This window comes from Hyla sarda, chromosome 1 (assembly GCF_029499605.1).
Source record: "Hyla sarda isolate aHylSar1 chromosome 1, aHylSar1.hap1, whole genome shotgun sequence".
Classification (NCBI taxonomy): Eukaryota; Metazoa; Chordata; class Amphibia; order Anura; family Hylidae; genus Hyla; species Hyla sarda.
In genome coordinates, this window is record NC_079189.1 from 393,858,366 (window position 1) to 393,882,793 (window position 24,428).

At 45.7% G+C, this 24,428-nt stretch overlaps 1 protein-coding gene across 6 annotated transcripts in view; it reads right to left on the reverse strand.

Annotated features, from left to right (window-relative positions):
- RNF31 (ring finger protein 31) overlaps positions 1-24,428 on the reverse strand; it is a 99,171-nt gene that overhangs the window by 11,910 nt on the left and 62,833 nt on the right. For 5 of the 6 annotated variants that reach the window (XM_056525896.1, XM_056525878.1, XM_056525868.1 and 2 more), the window contains exons 19-21: positions 19,417-19,474; positions 5,856-5,952; positions 136-304 (exon numbers count right to left, since the gene is read on the reverse strand). In XM_056525896.1, coding sequence (XP_056381871.1) covers positions 136-304; positions 5,856-5,952; positions 19,417-19,474 — 324 coding nt within the window. Of the gene's footprint in view, positions 1-135; positions 305-5,855; positions 5,953-19,416; positions 19,475-24,428 lie in introns of those variants that run through there. The other variant, XR_008845141.1, reaches the window with a different exon arrangement.

Here is a 24,428-nt window from a genome sequence, read left to right on the forward strand (position 1 = left end):
AAGAACTGTTTGTATACAGTCTGAGAGAAGGGGAATTAATCTTTTCCACATTGGGTAAAACTATTTGACTCACTTTTTTTTTGGACAGAGATGAAAAAAAAATTATGATTGTTAATGATATTAGCATTGTCGCACCTTTACAAGTCTGTCTTTGTAAATATTTTCATCTTCAGTAGTCTCTCGAGTGGGGCATTTTTGGAGGTATCGTTTACATACTGTGACAGTTTCTTCCAAGTCATAGAGAATACAAGGATCCAGAGATAAAGCATTAATTCGACTGACCAAATATTCCTTATAATGAGATCTGGAAAAGACAATATATATAGAACCATTAATTTCCAACATCATATACTTTCATACAGATCAATGCAATTGCCCTTAACTCTTCCTGGACACAGGGTGTACAGTTAAGCCCAGGCATCCTGGGACTTAAGGACCCAGTACCTGTACGCCCTGGACGTGTCTAAGTACCTGTACGCCCTGGACATTTCTATTCACCGCCGGTAACTGGGCAGTGAACGGGACGGGATGCCTGCTGAAATCATTCAACAGGCACCCCGTGCCAACCCCCCAAATCGGCAATTCGGAAAAAAAAGGGTTTTAGGTGCTGTCCGAGACAGCACCTTTCAACCTTTACCAGCAGGAGTGAGGTGGCACTGGTGGCACCTCACGACCTTTCAGATTCGTTGGCCGTTACTGGCCGATGGATCAGGACTGCTGCTGGGGGAGTCACTAATGGCATTCGCTCCGCCCCTATTCCGAAGGGCAAGAGCGGATGTCGGGAGTGGACATGGGCACCTGGGACCCCCGATCCCTGGCATCTGTGGCAATGAGGAGGATCAGGGAGCAGGCAACACTAGGAGCTAAGGCTGTGCTTCCTGCTGTTGCTTAGCCACAACTCCCAGCATGCACAAAAGGGCATTCTGGGAGTTATTATTATGCAACAGCAGAAGGCACAACTACAACTCCCAGCATGCCCTTTGGCTGTCTGTGCATGCTGGGAGTTGTAGTTATGCAACAGCTGGAGGCACACTTTTTCATTGAAAAAATGTGCCTCCATCTGTTGCATAACTACAATTTCCAGCATGTACAGACAGCCAAAGAGCATGCTGGGAGTTGTAGTTGTGCCTCCAGCTGTTGTATAACTACAACTCCCAGCATGCCCTTTAGATGTGTATACTGGGAGTTGTATCAAATGTATTAACAGCTGAAGGTGAATGCTGTGTACCTCCAGCTGTTGTATAATACAACTCTCAGCATGCACAGCCAAAGGGCATGCTGGGAGTTGTAGTTATGCAACAGCTGGAGGCACAACTACAACTCCCAGCATGCCCTTTGGCAGTCTGTGCATGCTGGGAGTTGTAGTCATGCAACAGCTGGAGGCACATTTTTTCAATGAAAAAGTGTGCCTCCAGCTGTTGCATAACTACAACTCGCAGCATGCCCTTCAGCTGTCAGTGCATGCTGAGAGTTTTAGTTTTGCAACAGCTGAAGGCACACTAATTGCTAAACACTGGGTTAGGGTTTGTTACCTAACTCAGTGTTTTGCAAACAGTGTGCCTCCAGCTGTTGCAAAACTATAACTTCCAGCATGCACAGAAAGACCGTGGATGCTGGGATTTGTAGTTTTGCAACAGTTGGAAGTACACTGGTGCGGAAACACTGCAGTAACCTGTTACCCAACTCAGTGTTTCCCAACCAGTGTGCCTCCAGCTTTTGCATAACTACAACTCCCAGCATTCACGGTCTGTCTGTGCATGCTGGGAGTTGTAGTTTTGCAACAGTTGGAGGTTCCCCACCCTCCCTATGTGAATGTACAGGGTACATTCACACGGGCAGGGGTTTACAGCCAGTTACCCGCTTCAAGTTTGAGCTGTGGCAAATTTTCCACTGCAGCTCAAACTCCCAGGGGGAAACTCGCTGTAAACCCCCGCCCGTGTTAATGTACCCTAAAAATACTACACTACACTACACTGACACAAAATAAAGAGTAAAATACTACATATACACACACCCTTACATAATAACTCCCCCCCCCCCCATAAAAATTAAAAATGTCTCGTCACTGTTTCTAAAACGGAGCCTACAGCCGTTGCAAAACAACAACTTCCAGTATTACCAGACAGCCATTGACTATCCAGGTATGCTGGGAGTTTTTCAACAGCTGGAGGCACCCCGTTTGGGAAACACTGCCGTAGAGTATTTTTGGTGGAGGCAATTGTAATGCTTGCATCCGGGTCCACCCTTGTGCAAATCCCTAATTTAGGCCTCAAATGTGCATGGCGCTCTCTAACTTGGGAGCCCTGCCATATTTCAAGGGCACAGTTTAGGGCCACATATGGGGAATTTCCGTATTCAGGAGAAATTGTGTTACTAATTTTATTTTACTTTTTTCTCCTTTTACCCCTTATGAAAAGGTAAAGTTGGGGTCTACACCAGCATGTTAGTGTCAAAAATTTTAATTTTTTACACTAAAATGCTGGTGTTGCCCCATACTTTTCATTTTGACAAGAGGTAAAAGGAAAAAAATAAGACCCCCCCCCAAAATTTGTAACACAATTTCTCGGTACGGTAATACCCCATATGTGGATGTAAAGTGCTCTGCGGACGCACAACAGGGCTCTGGATTGAGAGCGCACCATGTACATTTGAGGCCTAAATTGGTGATTAGAAGGCCATGTGCGATCGCGGATGTCCGCCATTACCGGCGAGTCATTGGCTGCTGATAGCAGCCGGGACCTGCCGCGAGCACCGCTCCAGTGCTCACGATCATGACGGCACGTAAATGTACGTCATGGTGCGGTAAGTACCACGTCACCATGACGTACATTTACGTCCAATGTCGTTAAGGGGTTAAAAAGAAAGGAAAAAATTTACATATTTGGTATATGTTCAAACTATTAAAATATAATCTTTATGATCATGCACGGTAAACAAAGAAAAATACCCAACACCATACATAATGATTTTTAATCACATCATATATCTGAATTTTTTTTATAAAAAGCGATCAAAAAGTCCCATCAAAACAAAAATGGCACCAATAAAAACTACAGATCATGGAGGAAAAATGTCATAAAGTTAAAGGGGTCAGAAAAGGGCAATTGTATGCATACCAATTTATTTAAATAGTACAATAATAGAAAAACTATATATTAATCCAATTTATTCTTTTAGCGGCACGCATTCATGTTGCTTCCAAATGGAGATCAGCGACCCTATATGTTCCCATGGTGATTGCCCGCGTTACTAAAATCCTAACTTCTCAAAAACGTAATGCACTACGGGATGATACACTGGACCTGTTTGATAAGGTGTGGCACCCCTGGATGTCTTCTTCTCATGCCCCGGACATGTCCTATTATTTATCTCTGTAACTTATTTACGATTTATCAATAGTGAACGTAGAGACACTCGTGTTCACTGATCACCTTTGGATTCACATGGCCCCTAGAAGCTGCTAAGGAGTCCTTTGTAGGTGCTAAAACGCAGATTGCTAGACAGTATAATATAATAGAAGAACAGATGAAGGGCTGCACTCACCAGGTTCGATGCAGGTGCTTCTTTATTGCTTGTAAGGCAAAGCGGCGTGACACATAAAGGGGAGCAGATGGACAAGACGCAGGGTTATGGAGCTGGCTCCATGTCTCGTCCATCTGCTCCCCTGTATGTGTCGCCCCACTTTGCCTTACAAGCAATAAAGAAGCACCTGCATCGAACCTGGTGAGTGCTCCGCTTAATCTATTATTCTATTATTTACGATTTAGCTTTACCTGGATGTGTGTTTTAGATTATTGCTCTGCAAGAAGAATGCAACTGATACTTTTCCCTTTCCTAGCAGCCCTCCCTCCCTTCCCTTTTTCCTGTTAGGATTGATAGTTTGTACTATGTTCTTCTGTGCGCATATATTTGTGTACTTTGCTTACTGTATTGTTTCTTGTTATGTCTTCTTTTACTATTCAATAAATATCTTTTGACACTAAAAACTTTTTAAATTGGGTATCGTTTTAATCGCATTGACCTACAGAATAAAGATAATGTATCATTTTTTACCATTAAGTGCACAGTGTAAAGACCAAACCCCCCAAAAGTTGCAAAATTGCAGTTTTATTATAAATTTCTACCCGCAAATAATAATTTTTTGGTTTCATGGTATAATTTATGGTAAAATGAAAGCTGTCATTACAAAAAAAAATTGGTTGCACAAAAAACAAGCCCTCATATGGGTCTGTAGGTGAAAAACTAAAGGAGTTATGGATTTTAAAAGGAGTGGAGGAAAAAAACAAATGCAAACATTTAAATTAGCCCGGTCCTTAAAGCGCAACTGTCATGAAGTTTGGGGCTTATGATCCAACAACAGTGTGTGTATTGTGCGTTTAATATGTATTCACCAAAAAACGCTTTTCTGTGCAGTCACCAACAGTCGGATAGGCATGGCCAGGGGTTCGCTATGCCCCGTGGCTGCCACGCCTATCCCCTGTATGTCAGTGCTGGGACTGCTGTGTGATTGACACACCGGGCCCAGTGTTTACTCTCCTTATCTTTAGGTGCGTGCCGACGTGAATTCTCACTTGCTCTCCTGCCACCTGGCTACGGCCAAATCACTCCTGTTTTTCTCTCACACACATTGATAAATCTGGGCCCATGTCTAATGGTGCATTCTACTTTCCATTTTAACTCATTAAGGACACATTATTGGTGGCTCAATGCGCCAGGAAGCCTCAGCAGCCTGGAGCAATCGAGCACCGATAACACTAACTAACTTATTTGTTCGTTTTCTACCTTGATATTGCTCTGTATTTTCTCCTCAGTCTCAGTCAGATTCACGGTTACCCAGCAGGCTGTGACATCACCTGAAGCCCCCTCTCACTCTGCCCAGAGCAGTTCAGTGTGTCATATGAGCTATGATTGGCTAAGGCCGCCACTCAGAATTTCCTGCTTTCGGACTTCTGCCAGGCCAGCAGGAATCCAAAGTCTGTGCAAAAGATGGGGGGGGGGGGGGGGGGCGAATGTGGGGGGGGGGGGACGAATGTGCTCTAGGACAAGTAAGGCGACAGTAGGGAGTGGCAGTTTATTTTAAACACAAATAAAAAATAGAAAACTTCATTCTTTTTAAACAAAGTACATTAGAAAGATTTTTTATTTACCATAAGGGGTGCAATAGCAAAAATTTGTTTTAATGAGAGTGACCATTTAAACCGCCCGGTATATGGTGCATGCGTAATAAAATACCAAAGTCAAAAATTGCATATTTTTTTATCACTTTGTATACCCTAAATTTTTTTTAAATAAAAAGTGATTAGAAAGTCCTATCAAAACAAAATAGGACTGATAAAAACTAAAGATCACAGTGCAAAAAATGAGCCCCACATATGGAAAAATAAAAAAGTTATAGGGGTCAGAAGTGCAAAAAGTTATAATTTTTTAACAGAAGTAAAACAAAGTCAAACCTATATAAGTTGGGTATCATTTTAATTGTATGGACCTACAGAATAAAGATAAGGTGCACTGCGTAGAAACAGATGCCGCCAAAAATTACAAAATGGTGCTTTTTTTTTCAATTTTGCCCCACAAATAATTTTTTTGGTTTCACCGTAGATTTTGTGGTGAAATGATTAATGTAATTACAAAGTAAAATTGGTAGAGCAGAAAATAAGCCCTCATGTAGGTCTGTTAGTGGAAAAATTAAAACGTTATGATTTTTAGAAGGTGAGGAGGAAAAAACAAAAGTGCTAAAATGAAGAGGTTATAAACAGAACAGATATTAATGCAGGATGTGTTATGGCCAGTGCATTGGAATAGAGAAAAATGTACTAAAGACCAAGAGAAGGATACAGAGTGTACTCAATACTTACTCACAAAGCCCTGCATATCCAAAGGCAGTCTGTTTTCCACAGGCCTCATCTCTCAATCCATCTATATTTTCTTTTTGCTCCATCACACGACATCCACCTATGCAACACAATTGCGAAACAGGAGTAAATCACAGGCAACATCTTACATACAACTGATGTGGTGTTTCTTTTTCCCTGAGATATGTTGCTTTAACTGTTTCTTCTGTCATAACATTGAGTTTCTTGTTCACCAAGATTTGAGGGTTGAACGTAAAAATACCCCCTGTATATCAGTTTTCCTTAAAAGTGTACTGATAAAAACTACAGATAACAGTGCAAAAAATAAGCTCATACAGCCCGTTATATAAATAAAAATAAAAACAAAATGGCAATTAAAGAAAAAAAAAAGTTTAGCATTTTGGAAATTGTTGTAACAGGCATATGGAATTCCTATCACCCGGGACATGCAGTTCCGGGTGCTGGGCAGGTGAATTTTTCAGGCCCTTAGCCCTGCTTCGGGCTAGCAGGTCCGGACCTGAAAGTCCCAACAAGCGCAGCGGCGCTCAGAGGGGTGTATGGAGCGGACTCCTGACTCGAGCCCGCTCCATACTCTGCTGATTCCTGTAGCTGGGAGCCGCCGCTATTAGCCAGCATGCGGTGAATGCCGTGGCTGGCTATTGCGACGGATGGGTATTCACCCTTTAGATCGCCGCTATCAAAGCTGACATCGCTGTCTAAAAGGGGCATGTGAATGTTCCCTGGTAGGCTAGTGGGGTGGATCGCCCCGCCCCACTGCGCGATCGCGGGGGAGCGATCTACTGTAGAGGTTGTCGGAGGGCTTACCTATGCTTCCCTGATGTCCATGGTTCAGTCATTGATAGAGCCTGGCTGGACCAGGCTCTATCAATGGAGTGCATTGGTCTGCATGAGGAATCTAATGATTCCCACAGTGTTAAGAAAAAAAATAAAGTTTAATGAAATGTTAAAAGACACACATTAACCCCTTCCATATCAAAAGTTAAAATCTCCCCCTTTTCCTATATAAAAACATGTAAACATAATAAAAATAGACATTTGGTATCGCCGTGTGCATAATTGTACAAACTATCAAAATATAACATTATATATCCCCCCTCGATAAACGACGTAAATAAAAAAAAATATCAAACCCCCCAAAAAATAAAAAGCTATTAAAAAGGTCAGATAAATGCCAAAATGTTACCAATACAAAAAACTGATTATGGTGCAAATAAAATTAGCCTTCATACAGCCTGGTATATGGAAAAAATAAAAAGCTACAGGGGTCAGAAAGTGGCAATAAAACAGTTCAGAATTTTTTTAAATTAGTAAAACATGACGGAAACTATACAAATCCGGTATTGCTGTAATCAGACCGGCCTAAAGTATCAAAACAACATGTTAGCCTGACCAAAAGAAAACCACCAAATTTGCTAAATTCTCTTTTTTGTTATTTATTTATTTTTATTTCAATTTCACCTCACCAATATATATATTTTTTTGTTTCGGAGCATGTTATAGAAAAATAAAAGGTGTCATTACAAAGCAAGGCTTGTAGATGTAAAAATAAGAGTTATGGTTATTATAGGGTGAGAAGGAAAAAACGAGAGTGTAAAAATGTAAATACAGTGGTCTCTAAACTGTAGCCCTCCAGATCTTGCAAAACTACAACTCCTAGCATGCCCACACAGCTGTTTGCTGTCTGGGCATGCTGGGATTTGTAGTTTTGCAACATCTGGAGGGCCACAGTTTGAAGATCACTGTGCAGTGGCCTCTTAACTGTAGCTCTCCAGATGGTGCAAAACTGCAAATCCCAGCAAGCCCAAACAGCAAACAGCTGTCTCAGCATGCTGGGAGTTGTAGTTGTATACCTACAGCTGTTGCATAACTACATCTCCCAGCATGCCCTTCGGCGATCAGTACATGCTGGGAGTTGAAGTTTTGCAATAGCTGGAGGCACACTGGTTGGAAAATACTGAGTTAGGTAACAGAACCTGGCTGAAGGTTTTCCAACCAGTGTGCCTCCAGCTGTTGCAAAAGTACAACTCTCACCATGTCTGTCAGTGCATGCTGGGAGTTGTAGTTTTGAAACAGCTGGAGGTTTGCCCCCCATGTGAATGTACAGGGTATATTCACACGGGCGAGTTTACAGTAAGTTTCCTGCTTGAAGTTTGAGCTGCAGCAAATTTTTCGCCGCAGCGCAAACTCTTAGTGGGAAACTCACTGTAAACCTCCGCCAGTGCGATTGTACCCTAAAAACACAACACTACACTAAGACACAAAAAAGAGTAAAACACTACATATATGAAAAATTTATTGTACAGCAGTGTTTCCAAAACAGAGCCTCCAGCTGTTGCAAAACAACAACTCCCAGCATTTCTGTACAGCCACTGACTGTTCAGGCATGCTGGGAGTTTAGCAACAGCTGTAGGCACCCTGTTTGGGAATCACTGGCGTAGAATACCCCTATGTCCACCCCTATGCAATCCCTAATGTAGTCCTCAAATGCGCATGGCGCTCTCTCACTTCAGAGCCCTGTCATATTTCAAGGAAACAGTTTAGGGCCACATATGGGGTATTTCCGTACTCGGGAGAAATTGCACTACAAATTTTGGGGGGCTTTTTCTCCTTTTACCCCTTATGAAAAGGAAAAGTTGGGGACTTCACCAGCCTCTTAGTGTAACAAAATGTTGCACTAACATGCTGGTGTTGCCCCATCCTTTTTATTTTCGCAAGCGGTAAAAGGAAAAAAAAAATAAAAAATTTATAACGCAATTTCTCCAGAGTACAGAAATACCCTATATGTGGGTGTAAAATGCTCTGCGGATTCACAACAAGGCTCAGAAGTGAGAGCACACCATGTACATTTGAGGCCTAAATTGGTGATTTGCACAGGGGTGGCTGATTTTACAGCGGTTCTGACATAAATGCAAAAAAACAAATACCCACATATGACCTCATTTTGGAAGCTACACCCCTCACGGAATGTAGCAAGGGGTATAGTGAGCCTTAACACCCCCACAGGTGTTTGACGAATTTTCGTTAAAATTGGATGGGAAAATGAAAAAAAAAATGTTTTCACTAAAATGCTGGTGTTACCCTAAATTTTTCATTTTCACAAGGGAAAATAGGAAAAAAGCCCCCCAAAATTTGTAACCCCATTTCTTCTGAGTAAGAACATACCCCATATGTGGATGTAAAGTGCTCTGCAGGCGAACTACAATGAAACATTGGTTTTTGAAGAGAAAATTTGTCTGGAACTAAAGGCCACCTGTGTTTACAAAGCCCCCATAGTGCCAGAAGAATGGACCCCCCCCACGTGACCCCATTTTGGAAACTACACCACTCACATAATGTAATAAGGGGTACAGTGAGCATTTATGCCCCACAGGTGTCTGACAGATTTTTGGAACAGTGGTCCGTGAAAATGAAAAATGTAATTTTATAGTTGCACAGCCCACTGTTCCAAAGATCTGTCAAACGCCAGTGGGGTGTAAATATTCACTGCACCCCTTATTAAATTCTGTGAGGGGGTGTAGTTTCCAAAATGGGGTCACATGTAGGGGGGTCCACTGTTCTGGCACTACGGGGGCTTTGTAAACGCACATGGCCCCTGACTTCCATTCCAAACAAATTCACTCTCCAAAAGCTCAATGGCGCTCGTTCTCTTCTGAGCATTGTAGTTCGCCAGCAGAGCACTTGATGTCCACACATGGGGTATTTCTATACTCAGAAGAAATGGGGTTACAAATTTTGGGGGTCATTTTCTCCTATTACTAAAACCAGCATTTTAGTGAAAACATTTTTTTTTCTTCATTTACACATCCAACTTTAACAAAAAGTCGTCAAACACCTGTGAGGTGTTAAGGCTCACTGTACCCCTTGTTATGTTCCATGAGGGGTGTAGTTTCCAAAATAGTATGCCATGTGGGTTGTTTTTTGCTGTGCTGGCACCATAGGGGCTTCCTAAATGTGACATGCCCACCAAAAACCATTTCAGCAAAATTTGCTTTCCAAAAGCCAAAATGTGACTCCTTCTCTTCTGAGCACTGTAGTTCGCCCGCAGAGCATTTTATGTCCTAACATGGGGTATTTCCATACTCAGAAGAGATGGGGTTACAAATTATGGGGGGCATTTTCTCCCATTACCTTTTGTAATAATGGTAAATTTGGGGGGAAAAATGCACTTTAGTGAAAAAAATTTTTTTCATTTACACATCCGAATTTAACAAAAAGTTGTCAAACACCTGTGGGGTGTTAAGGCTCACTGGACCCCTTGTTACGTGCCTTGAGGGGTGTAGTTTCCAAAATAGTATGCCATGTTTTCTGCTGTTCTGGAACCATAAGGGCTTCCTAAATGTGAAATGCCCCCCAAAAAACATTTCATCAAAATTCACTCTCCAAAATCCCATTGTTGCTCCTTCCCTTCTGACCCCTTTACTGCCCCCGCCGAACACTTGACATACACATGAGGTATTTCCTTACTCGAGAGAAATTGGGTTACAAATTCTGGGGGACTTTTTCTTCTATTACCCCAATCAAAAATTCAAAAAACGATTTTACCAGAACATGCGAGTGTAAAAAATGAAGATTTTGAATTTTCTCCTTCACTTTGCTGCTATTCCTGTGAAACACCTAAAGGGTTAACACACTTACTGAATGTCATTTTGAATATTTTGAGGGGTGCAGTTTTTATAATGGGGTCATTTGTGGGATATTTCAATATGAAGGCCCTTCAAATCCACTTCAAAACTGAACTTGTCCCTGAAAAATTCTGATTTAGAAAATCTTGTGAAAAACTGGAAAATTGCTGCTGAACTTTGAAGCCCTCTGATGTCTTCCAAAAGTAAAAACATGTCAACTTTATGATGCCAACAAAAAGTAGACATATTGTATATGTGAATCAATATATAATTTATTTGGGATGTCTATTTTCCCTACAAGCAGAGCGCTTCAAAGTTAAAACAAAATGCAAAATTGTCAGTGTGATCTGTAGTGATGACGGCAGGGCGCCGCAGCTGAGATTGCGGGGGGCCCAGCGGCGGGACCCCAGCGATCAGACATCTTTGGATAGGGGATAAGATGTCTGGGGCAGAGTGCCCTTTTAAGGTAATCTCATCCTAACCTCATACTACTTGATATGTGCACTTTATTGATAGGTAACATTTAGCAAAATTTGGACAAGTAAGAAAACAATACTCTTTAAATTCCTTGCTTAGTTATTATATATTTTTTCTGGAAAAATTTATGACAAAGTAAGTTCAAAAGTTAAAGGGATTGTCCAATCAATTATAATAAGGAGATTTTTTAACACTTACCGTAAAATCTCTTTCTCGAAGGATCCATTGGGGGACACAGAAGTCGGCTCCTCTCAGCAGGATATACCCGCCTCCAGGCACTGAGGTAATTAGTTTTAGTACCAGAGCAATAGGAGAGGATCGACAGGTCAAGGAAAAAACACGAATTGTCTGAGAACCAGAAGAAAAGATATAACTGAACACACCCTCGGACAGAGAACCAAAGAGAAACCCAAAAGGGCTGGAGCTGTGTCCCCCAATGGATCCTTCAAGAAAGAGATTTTACGGCAAGTGTTAAAAAATCTCCATTTCTCTATCGGCTCCATTGGGGGACACAGACCGTGGGACGTACCAAAACCGTCCCTTGGGTGGGCAGATAATCAGTCAGGCAGACGGCTGTTCCACTGCTGCCTGCAGCAGTTTACGGCCCAGACTAGCGTCAGCCGATGCGAAGGTATGAACCCGGTAGAACCTCGAGAAAGTGTGCAAAGACGACCAAGTAGCCGCCTTGCAAATCTGCGAGGCGAAGGCTTTGTTCTGGAGAGCCTCGGATTCCCCACCAGAAACGGGTAGAATGAGCCACAACCCTGAAGGGAGGAATCTTTCCCCTACAGCGATAGGCTTCCAAAATGGCAGTCCGGATCCACCGAGAAGTGGTAGCCTTGGAAGCAGGTTGTCCCTTCCGACGACCTTCCGTAAGGATGAAAAAGGAAATGCACTGACAAAACGAAGAAGAGATAGAGAGGTAATACCTAACAGCCCAAACCACATCCAGTTTGTGGAGTAAATGCTCCCTAGAATGAGAAGAAGCGGGACAAAAGGACAGAAGAACAATGTCCTCATTGAGATGAAAGGCCGAAACAACCTTAGGCAAAAAGGAAGGATCTGGCCAGAAGACAACCTTGTCCTGGTGAAGCACCAGAAACGGAGAACGGCAGGAGAGAGCTGCCAATTCAGACACTCTCCGAATGGAGGAGATAACAACAAAAAAACGCCACTTTCCAAGAAAGGAGGCGCAGGGACACCTCCCCAAGGAGTTCAAAAGGTTCACATTGGAGAACCCCTAGAACCAGATTCAAGTCCCAAGGGGGAGAAGGTGACCGATGAGGAGGGGCAGCATGAGCCACTCCTTGAAGGAAGGTCTGGACATGAGAATTAGAAGCCAGAGGATGCTGGAAAAGAATAGAAAGGGCCGAAACCTGACCCTTAAGGGAACTGAGAGACAACCCCAGTTCCAATCCCGACTGCAAGAAAGAGAGAAGACGGGAAACCGAAAAGGTAACAGGACACAAGAACTGAGCTTCACAACAACTAAAATAAGATCGCCAGGTACGGTGGTAAATTTTTGCTGAGGAGGACTTATGAGCGTTAAGCATGGTGCGAATGACTTGGGAAGAGAAACCGCGGCTCCCAAAACCGCGGTCTCGACCGCCACGCCGTCAAAGCAGAGATGATAATAGGGGTGGCACAGGAGACCTGAGATAGGAGGTCTGGACGATAGGGAAGGCAACGTTAAGTCGTTCAGGAGCCTGACCATGACGACGTACCAAGCCCCCCGGGCCCAGGCTGGGCCACTAGAATGGCGGAAACGTCCCACTGAGAGTTTCCTCAAGACCCCGAAAAGAGAAGAAACGGAGGAAACAGATAATGCAGGGCAAAGCCCGACCACCAAATAGACAAGGTAGGGCAAGGCTCGACCAAGATAGAAGAACGCTTCGTTTGTTGGCGGGACCAGCATAGGTCCACGCCTGGAGCGCCCCAGGGGTTGCAGATCACAGCAAACACCCTTGGATGTAGGGACCAGTGGCCTTGGACTGACTGAGGACCGGCCGAGAAGATCACATCCCAGGGACGGCCAGACTGAAGATAACTGAGATGACCGGAAACCTGAGTTCCACCCAGGAGGGAAATTCCCAAGAAGCAAGCAAAGAAAGAATTGCCCTAGGCCCCAAAATGTTGAAGGGGAAAAAGCTTCTCGGGGGGCCAAGACCCATGACCGGGCAGTCCCTGAAAACACCTCCCCAGCCTGACAGACTGGCAGGGATGGACAGGAAGGAACACCCCCGAAAAAAATTAGGGGGAAAACGAAGCCACCATAGAAGGGACCAACAAGACTGACGAGAGAGAACGATCTTGCGGGCGAGAGACAATGGAGACCTGTCACACCGGAAGAAAATCACCAGTTGAAGAGGTCGGTGATGAAACTGGGCAAATGGCATGGCCTCCACGGCCGCCGCCAATCGACCCAGGACATCCATGCAAAAGCGAATGGAAATTGGAGCAGGGAGCCGAAGGCATCAGACTCTTGAAAAGAGTGGGCGGACCCGAAAGCAGGCAGAGGCCGCATCAAACTAGAGCCCCAGGAGAGCGGTTGGGCTTGTCCCAATTGACCATCCAACCGAAGTGAGACAAGGTCTGGAGGTTGAGACAAAGACTCTCCAGGATCTGGGTCCTGGCTGTAGCTCAGATCAGGAGGTAGTCCAATTAAGGAATCACGGAAACAACTGTTGTCCATAAAAAGGCTATCACAGGCGCCAGGACTTTGGTAAAGGTCCGCGGAGAAATGGCCAGACCGAAATGGATAGCCACAATAGAAAATGACCGACCGGAACTGCAGAGCGGAGGTACCGCTGATGACCGGGAAACAATGAGAAGTGAAGGCAGGCATCCTTGATGTCCACCGAGGAACAAAAACTCCCCTTGAACCATGGACGCCAGCACCTAACGGAGAGACTCCATTCGGGATGGGAACACAAGATGCTGGCTGAGATACTCGAGAACCAAGACTGGGCGAACAGAAACACCTTTCTTGGAGACCACAGAGAGGTTGGAATAAACCTCAAAAACGTTCCCCTGAAGCTGCATGTCCAGGCATCCCGGAGGGTAAGAGGCAACCAACCCGAGAGAGGTTGGCGGGTGGGGGCGACCCATCAGGCCAAGGAAGGCCTACGGGTGCCTGATGGGGCCGCCAAATGGCCGGAACGGATAGCCAACCTCCGGGAGGAATGGGATCGGAAAGAGGAGCCCTCTTCCCATGAAGGCGCCTGGCTGGACCCTTTGTTGGTACCCTTTGTTGGTACCAAAGGTCCGCAGAACCGGAAGGAGAACTTACGACGGAAAGAGGTTCTGTGAGTCTTACCTGAGGTAATGAAAAACTATTTTTCCGCCCGTCGCCTCACTTCCTGAAGGTGGCGTCCGCATTCCAGGCTTAAAGCCACATGAAGGGACGGTGGCTACCAGGTAGCTTGTGGTAAACGCAACACAGTGGCTGCACATGGAAGCAGAACACAGAAAAATCATCGGCTGCAGAGCATCGGAGAGCAAGATTAAATAAATCCTCCGGAGGGATCTTGAAGACTACCCTGGTGGAGTTGGAAGACCAAACTAAAAGGGCCTTTGACACCCAGGCAGAAGCAAAAGCAGGAAGAACCTGCTGCCTCAAGGGCAGAGAATGCCAAAATATCCACCTTCATGTCCGCTGGAATCTTCAAGGCAGCCGCATCAGCGAACGGCCGGGTAGGCGCCTTAGAGAGGTGGGAGACCGGCGGATCAACAGTTGGAGAGGAGGTCCACCGAGCAATGAGGTCCTTGGCGAATGAATACCGCGCTTGAACCTTCTTCGTTTCCTGAAACTTCTTGTCAGGGTGACTTCAGGCGGATACCCGCAGGGTGTAAAATTCAGCGTGAGAGCTGAAAGTCTTGAATGCCGGTCGGACACGATGAAAGGAAACTTCTGGACCACGTCCAAAGTTCCTGGGTCCTTTAGCTGGAAGGTGTCTCTTATGGCCGCAACCAATGAGTACACCACATTAGGCACATCCGTGCGGTCCTCTGAGTCGGAGGCCGAATCAGAAACTTCTTCCACAAGTTCTCCAGGTGAATGGGAATGTGTGAGGCGGCCCTGGAAGAGAGAGAGACGGACCTGGTACGCGGGTCTGGAGAGCCAGAGTGGCTACCCTGGGAGCATTCTCTAGAGGAGCGACGCTTGCTACAGAACAATACAGTTTAGATTTACAGTATTAACAGAGTAAAGGAGTGGCTAACACTCCAGTTAACTGTTTAGAGGGAGGCCGTTCTGGGCCTCTCTCACCCAAGACTGTGTTCCATTTCACTGTGTTGCTGATATAGTCTGCTTATCTTACTGTTTCACATGCCTTGAGAGCCCCATAGACCACAATGGACCTATTTTAAAAATTAAACCACAACACTGTAACACTCTGTCCCACCCCAGAACTCGAACCTGTGGTGGTCTGCAGGCTGTCAGAGAGGAGAAATGCCGGCCAATAGCAAGGGAGGGGCGTGTTAGGAGCAGGGGGCACCGCTGATTGGCCCCTGCCCCCATAATCGCGCGCACAGCGCTGATTGGTGGACAGTTCGCACCCAGAGAAGCTTCGGCGGCCCTGGGTGGGCAGAGCTAAAGCGCACTGGGCAGCCGAAGTATTAACAAGAAGCCCCGTAATGGCGCCCGCTCCTTGCCCCGAGCACACATGCGAATGCATCTGCGCTCGTGGGGAATTGAGCGGACTAGTCGCCGCCGGCAGAAGCCGCTGCCGAAAGTCAAAGTAAGCCGGCGCTCAGAGCACCCACATAGAGAACGCCGCGGCTGTCAGCCGTTTCAATGTAAAAAACACACACACACACATATATATATATATCCTCCTCCCAGTAATAAAGGACCCCCTGTCCAGGCCAGCCCCATTAGACCCATGAGAAAGGTGGGTCAAAAACTGAGGGTCTCCAGATGTTGCAAATCTGCACCTAAGGAGAAAGGGAAATATACTCACCTCAGTCAGAAGAACTTACCTCATGAAGTCTTCCTATGAAGTCTTCAGCCAGCTTTTATCACCTGCATCATGCCAGGCTACCATGTGCGAGCGAGGCGAGCAGGGAGATAGGGTGACCCGGACCCATGAGGTACAAACCCAGGCGCTGACCGTTGGCGAGAGGGGGTGGACAGCGCATATACGCAATGTCTGTGCCCCCTTACTCGCAATGGGGAAACAGTGAGCCGCAGTTCCTGAGTCCCCACTTGAAAACAGGAAAGAAAATGGAATAAAAAATCTAACACATCCCTAACTAGGAAAATAATGAAACATAAGACCTGGTCTGGAGAGAACTCCAGACCATGTCCACCTCCTTAGACACTAAGCTTAAAACTGATTACCTCAGGGCCTGGAGGCAGGTATATCCTGCTGGGAGGAGCAAACTTCTTTGTTGCCATAGTGTCATACCTCCTAGAGACAGCAGCATACACCCACGGTCTGTGTCCCTCAATGGAGCCGATAGAGAAATATGAAATTATATATTGCTTGCTGAGACAACAATATTATCCAATACTTACATTTTTTTCTATTGCCTTGACTTCTGAATGCTGCTTTCCTTGGATACATCCCACAGCACTCCTTAGGCATATTGGTCACACGAGCTCAGTTGATGTTCCTGTCCCCTGCCCTGTTCTGTCAATTTGCCTGAAACAAAAATTGAGCGCTGAAAAACAGTCTTCTTTGCAGCTCTCCCATGCTGTCACTTCACTCTTCTGCTCTGTCAGTCTTCCTCTCCATCTGACAGCTTGATAGAGTAACCTGTACTACACAGACAAGTCTTGGCAGTTAAAAAGGAGGGGAGGGGGAAGGTAGTTGAATGAAAACCTCCAGCCTTCCCCTCCCCTTTCTCTTGTTCATTGTGGAGACTTGTCTGTATACCCTATTAAGCTGCCAGATGGGGGGAATCTGACAGAGCAGGAGAGTAAGAGAGTGGAAGAACAGGAAGGAAGGCTGCTATTTGGTGCTCAGTACTTGTGTCAAGCAAAGTGACAAAGCGGGATAGAAAACAGGAAAACCAACTGAGCATGCATGACCCAGACATGTGAGGAGCACTGTGGGATGTAACCAAGGACAACAGCATGTATAACATGGCAGGCACATGAGCTACAGGTAGTGGAATAACTGTTGAACAAGGCAATAGAAAAAAATGAAAGTATTGGGAAATAATGTTGTCTCAGCAAGCACTATATAATTAGTATATAACAATTAATAGGACAACCCTTTTAAGTTTGGCAGGATATCAACACCGATTTAGCAAACATTAAATCCATTTCTGAAAGTGAATATTTTCCTCCTATAACCCTACCATTTTTAGATTCAACATTCTGTGAAGATTGATTTCTTTTAAGTTTTATAGCAGTCGGAGCTTTATTTTTCTGATGCAAAGCTCTATATCCCCCCATAGAGAGATGGTTAGGGCATACTGGTTTATTATTGTGCTCAATGTATAACAGAATTTAGTAAACCCTAGTGGTGGCTACAGAGAGTCAATGGTTTATAATTTAACTCTATAAAGGGGATTTGGAGCTCTGTGTCAGAAAAACATAAATCTGGTCAGTATAAAGACACAGTGATCCCTCAACTTACAATGGCCTCAGGTTACAATATTTGTCACATAGAATCGTCTTTTCTGGACCATTGTAACTTGAAACCATAAACAACAATAATGCTATGGACAGTACAGATTTGCGAGAAGTGGCAATGACTGGAAAAACTGGCCAATCAGAATTGACAATTCCTGGTAAAACACCTGTATAACTAAAGTACTTGAATTTATTGGCTGTCTGGTAGCACCTCCCTGTAGTACAGGGAGGTACTACATGTTTGTACTCCTCATTAGCTGTGCCAGTGTTAGCTGCACTTTTGAAAACCAGGTGGGGGCAGCTCCATTTTACCAGGTGGGAGACTGGGGAGATTCATCAAAACTTGAGCAGAGGAAAAGTCGACCAGTTGTCCAAAGCAATGTAGTAATGTCACGATACTCCGGCCCCATAGTCGTGACCTGGCAGACTATGAGGCCGGCGATGCAGCCCCCACTGGTGGGTGCTGCATGTGAGATCATGGGGGTTCCCAGCGGCAGGAACCCCGCGATCAGACATCTTAGGGCCGGAGTACCCCTTTAACATATTTTCATAATTATCATGTTATGTTATTTATATGCGTTATTGTACCTTTAAGAGATGAGCAGTGCAACCCATGTGACCCTGTATGCCCAATGGGAACCCCTAAATTCCTGGCCATATAGTGTAAAGGGGGGGAGGAGTTACCCCAGTTCTTATGTGACCTGAAGCTGAGCACAAGTGTGCTAAAGGTGTGAGGTGTGTGGAGAAGTTCTAAGGGAAGGCCCCGAACAAATCTATCTTATCCAGTCATTCTGCAAAGATCACCCGCACGGTGGAAGTTCATGCCCTGGCGAAAAAAAGCTACAGGACCTTGACAGAACCCTAGCTACCTGGATCAATCTTCCATTCTCTCAAGTCAGTATCAACATGCCTCATCATCTGCACCCTGCTCAATAAAGACAGTTATCCGTAACCTGATGCTGGTGTATTTTTTTACTCCCCGTGTCTGGCGAAGGAGAAGCTGTCTCCAACCTCGGACCGTGTATAGGCTAACGGTGCCCCGGCGACACTAAGTGATCAGGTATTTCCTAACACCCCCGTGGCTACCACGTTTTATTTTTGAAAATGCCTCTGAAAAATAAAAGAAGCAATATGAATGGTTGCTATGGGCAAATGGTAAACTTTTACTCAGCACAGGTCTTGATGAATCCCACTGTGTGTACTGTACAGGGACCTAAAGAAGCTTCTGTCCTTCCAGCTTTCAGTAGCTTTTTCTTACTTTTATATGTAAGGACTTTCTTTAATCCTCACTTTTTGCTATTTTTGGTGGACATTTTGTAGTTTCAGAACCAATTACCATATTCTCATAGAGTTATGGTTATGGTCTCAACATACAATGGTCATCCTAGAACCAATTAATATTGTAACTTGAAGGACCACTATAGAAATAGAATCATTAAGAAATCAATCAATGTTACTTTCCTAGAATTGCCCCTGTAATTTGAAAAAAATTTAAACAAAAAAATGGACTAGTCACAGATACATGTTGAATGTTTTAATTAGTTGGGGTGTGGGTGTTTAGACCCCCAGAAATTGCAAAGTATGTGGATAAGTGGCCACTTGCTGCAGTGGATGGACTCTGTAGTAAGTCTATGGAATATGCAGTGAACTGGGGGAAGAAAATCCTTCTGCACACTTTTCAGGCTTGTTCTACTGATCAGTGGGGTCTGAACACCCAGAACCCCTATAAAAATGTTGTCTTTGTGACATTTCAAAAGGTTTTTTGAAATGACAGGGATACTTTTAACATACATCTGACCAATATATATCTCTGATGCTTTGTTCCTCAAAAACATTGAAATTATTAAAGAAAAAAACACACCTCCAGGTCCAGCCTGTGTTCCAGCAGGGGGGTCTGTGTTAAAGGCCACATTAGACATCTGAGTGAAGGTAACAGAATATATTACATAAATAATTGATTAGATAAAACAGATATTAATAGTAACTGAAAAATAAATTTAGAAATATTGGTAAAATCAAAAATATGCGCAAAAAGTTTTGCAAATCCTGCTTAGTTGTCCATAGCAACCAATCACAGCACATCTTTGAAATTTGCTAAATCTGAAGGGACAGATGTTACAGAACTACAACTCCTAACATGCCTGGGCAGTCTAGGCATGCTGAGAGTTGCAGTTTGGCAACATCTGGAGGGCTACCGTTTGGGCACCACTGTAACAGTGGTCTCCAAACTGTGACCCTCCAGATGTTGCAAAACTACAACTCCGAGCATGCCCAGACAGCCTTTGGCTGGCTGGGCATGCTGGGAGTTGCAGTTTGGCCTTCCTAGTGGTTGCCACAGTAAAGATCACTTTACTTTCACTTTCAATTCCCCCCTCCCCCACAGTAGTTTCCCTACCTGACCCAGGATCCAGCAGTCTCCAGCAACGATCGGGGTCTCCAGGCATCTTCTCCTGCAGGTACCGACCTCCATCTTCTTCCCAGGATCCCCTCGACATCCAGGGGTGGCCAGAACGGGGGGTTGCCATGGCAACCCACTGTCCTGCTCTGCCATTGGTCAGAATCAATTCTGACCAATGGCCGTGGATAGGAGGAAATCGCAGCATTGCGACTTCACTCCTACCCTTCAGGATGATCTGGGCTGTCACTGACAGGTCAGATCACCACAATTTTCCGGGTGATCGGGTCACCAGAGACCCGACCGAAGAAACACCAGGACGTTCTGGAACGTTCTTGGTCCTTAAAGCCCAGGGTGCGGGGACGTTCCAGAACGTCCTTGGTCCTTAACTGGTTAAGAACCAAATGTGAAATATGCTTACACAGTGTGACATAAAAACGCAACAGCAAAAAAAAACATGCAAAAAAATTTTTTTTTCTCATGTTAGAATTTACAAGAATGGGGTCTGTTGTGACAGTTCCGTGATACTTTCAGAATAAATTTGGTAAATGTGCTTCACATAAAACCTGGATTTTACATTCGTTGAAGCACTTCAGTGCTATTCAGTGTTATTATGTCTTGGGAAAAGTCTGACTTTTTAAGGGACAGTGAACAGGGTTTAAACTGTGTACGAATGTAGTTCTGGAAACTTGACCAGGCTGGCTAGTATACATGCCACAAACCATGGTATCACGTATCTTACAAAAACGTCTGCACTGTAAACCACAGGAGACGAAACCAGGCGACAAACCGTAACACTGTGGGTGAGATGAAAATTTTTTTTTTTGATAAAATAAATAAATAAATCTTACTGGTTTTCCATAGGCAACTGCACCACCTTTACTCTACACAGGTTTAAAGGGGTATTCCAGGATTTTTATTTTTATTTGACTTTGATAGTGCCTGTACCTGTGGTGTGATGGTTTTCTCACAATTCTTCTGTGATTATTACCCCAATATTTATTTTTAACAGCATACAAAATTACTCATATCTCGGGGTTGCAGTGTGGCGAGACCTGACATCACTAGTCAGGTGATCAGAGGGAGCCCGTCCTGCTTCAATTTTGCAAGAGCTGTAGGCCCCCTGGTTAGAAAAAGTAGATTTTTTATGCTTACCATAAAATCTCTTTCTCGGAGGATCCATTGGGGGGGGGGGGGGGGGGGGGGACACAGACCTAGGCAACAAGAAAAGTCGGACCCTCCCAGCAGGATATACCCACCCACAGGCACCTGAGCTAATCAGTTTAGTCCCAGAGCAGTAGGAGAGAGGACCGACAGGCAAGAAAAAAAAAAAAAAACCAGTAACTGTCCGAGGAAACCACAGAATAAACCTTAACTGAAAAAACACTTGGACAGGTTACCGAACCAGGAACACCAGAATAAATGGGTTGGTGCTGTGTCCCCCAATGGATCCTCCGAGAAAAAGAATTTACGGTAAGCATAAAAAATCTACTTTTCTCGATCGGCTCCATTGGGGGACACAGACCGTGGGACGTACCGAAGCAGTCCCCGGGGTGGGTAAAAGTTTTTTTTAACTTAGGTGGAAGGCTGGACTACAACCGCCTGCAACACCTTGCGACCCAGACCAGCATCAGCAGATGCAAAGGTATGTACCTGGTAGAATTTCGTAAAAGTGTGTAAAGACGACCAGGTGGCCACCTTACAAATTTGCAGGGCTGAAGCCCTGTTGCTGAGAGCCCAGAAGGCTCTGACAGAATGAGTGGAATGAGCTGAGACCCTGAAAGGAGGAGTCTTCCCCTTGCAGCAGTAAGTTTCCGAAATGGCAGAACAGATCCACTGTGAAATGGTTGCCTTCGAAGCAGAAAGCCCCTTATGACGACCCTCCGTAAGCACAAAGAAGGAGTCACACAGGAAGAAGTGTCTGAGAAGTAAATCCGAACAGCCCGTACCACATCAAGCCCATGGAGCAAATGTTCCCTGGGATGAGAAGGAGCAGGACAAAAAGATGGAAGGACGATGTCCTCATTAAGATGAAAGGTGAATACCACCTTAGGTAAAATGGACAGGACCGGACGAAAAACAACAATGTCCTGGTGTAAGACCAGGTAGGAAGAGCTGCAGGAGAGGGCTGCCAGCTCTGAAACCCTCCTAACAGAAGTGACCGCCATGAGGAAGGCCACTTTCCAGGAAAGGAGACGAAGAGAAACGTCCCTGAGAGGTTCAAAGGGAGTACCCTGCAGGGCACTGAGAACCAGATTTAGATCCCAAGGGGGAGTAGGGGCTCTGTAAGGCAGGGCCATATGAGCCACACCTTGTAGAACAGTCCGGATGTGAGGATCAGATGCCAGGGGACACTGAAAGAGAATGGAGAGAGCCGAAACTTGTCCCTTAAGGGAACTGAGAGCCAAGCGTTGTTCCAGCCCCAACTGCAAAAAGGAAAGAAGTCGTGGAAGAGAGAACGTAACTGGAGAAAAGGAATGAGATTCACACCAACGAAAATAAGACCGCCAAGTACGGTGGTAAATCTTCGCAGAGGAGGGCTTGCACGCCTTGATCATAGTGCGAACTACTTGGGGAGAGAACCCCCTGGTCCTCAGAACCGCGGTCTCAACCTCCACGCCGTCAAATGCAGCGACTGTAAATTGGGTGTGGCAAAGGGGACCCTGAGAGAGCAGGTCGGGACGAATTGGGAGGCACAGTGGCACGTAATCCACTAGATGAACCACATCGGCATACCAAGTCTGCCTGGGCCAGTCCGGAGCCACGAGAATGGCGGGAATGCCCTCCGCTTTGAGCTTCCTCAGGACCCTGGGAAGGAGAGGAAGAGGAGGGAAGAGATGGGGAGGGTGAAGTGCGACCAGGGAATCACCAGTCCACGGCTAGGGCCAAGAGATCCCGGGACTTCGCCACAAAGCGAGGAACTTTCTGGTTGTGGCGGGACACAAACAGGTCAACGTCCGGGGTGCCCCAGAGGTTGCAGATTTCCGCAAACACCTCTGGATGACGAAACCACTTGCCGGGGTCGGCTGAGAAAGTCTGCCTCCCAATTTTTCACCCTTGGTATGTGAATCGCTGAGATGGAGGGAACTCTGAGCTCTGCCCAGAGAAGAATCTTGGAGACCTCGGCCATCACCGCTGAGCTGCGTGTGCTGCCCTGGCGATTGACATACGCCACAGCTGTGGAGTTGTCCAACTGGACACGAACAGGATAGTCTTGGAGAAGGCACTCCCAATGGCGGAGGCAAAGGTAGATTGCCCTGAGTTCCAGGATGTTGATGGGGAGAAGAGCTTTCCGGGAGGACCAAAGGCCCTGGACCATCCGATCCCTGAAGACTCCTCCCCAACCGCTGAGACTGGCATCCGTCGTGATGGCCTGCCAGTGGAGGGGCAGAAAGGATCGTCCCTGACGAAGAAGAGGGGACCGAAGCCACCACAGGAGGGACTGGCAAGTCCTGGAAGGAAAAATGATCCTGTGATCGAGGGATAGCGGAGACTTGTCCCAGCGGGACAGAAGAGAAATTTGAAGAGGGCGATAATGAAACTGGGCAAAAGGAACGGCTTCCATGGCCGCCACCATGCGACCCAGGACTTTCATGCAGAACCCGAATGGAAACTGGAACAGGACACCAAAGAATTCAAACTCCTGATAATAGCAAGGCGCTTTTCTGTCAAACTGGAGTCCCAGGAAGATTAGAGACTGGGTGGGAGTCAGGTTGGACTTGTCCTGATTGATCACCCAGCCGAAACGGGACCAAGTCTGAAGACGGAGACTCTCTTGATTCTGGGCCCTGGTTTGAGCCTTGACCAGGAGGTCGTCAAGATAGGGAAGTACGGACACACCCCGTGCTCGCAAGATAGCGATCACTGCCGACAGGACCTTGGTGAAGACCCTTGGAGCCGTGGCCAGTCCAAAGGGAAGGGCCACAAACTGAAAATGGCCCTCTAGAACTGCGAAGCGAAGATATCGCCAATGTGCTGGAAAAAAATGGGGATGTGGAGGTAGGAGTCTCGGATATCCACCGAGGACAGAACTCCCCTTGATCCATGGATGCCACTACAGAACGGAGAGACTCCATATGGAAATTACGTAGGAGAAGGTGACGGTTGAGGAGCTTCAGATCCAGGAATGGGCGGACGGAACCCCCTTTCTTGGGAACCACAAACAGGTTCAAATAGGAGCCCGAAAAACGCTCCTTGGGAGGAAATGGGATGATCACTCACTGAGCGGGAACAAAAAAAGCGATCCCTTGGAAAAGAAGCAAACTCGATCCGATAGACGTTGGAAACGACATCTTGGACCCAAGAGTCCAGCACGTGGGCAGACCAAACATCCTGTAAATGGGACAAACGCCCTCCAACCCGAGAAGAATCTTCGGGTGGGGGCGTCCCTTCAGGCAGAGGGAGGCTTACGGATGCCCGACTTGGCACGGTTATCCAATTTTCAGGAATGATGGGACTTGAAAGAAGGAGCCTTCTTA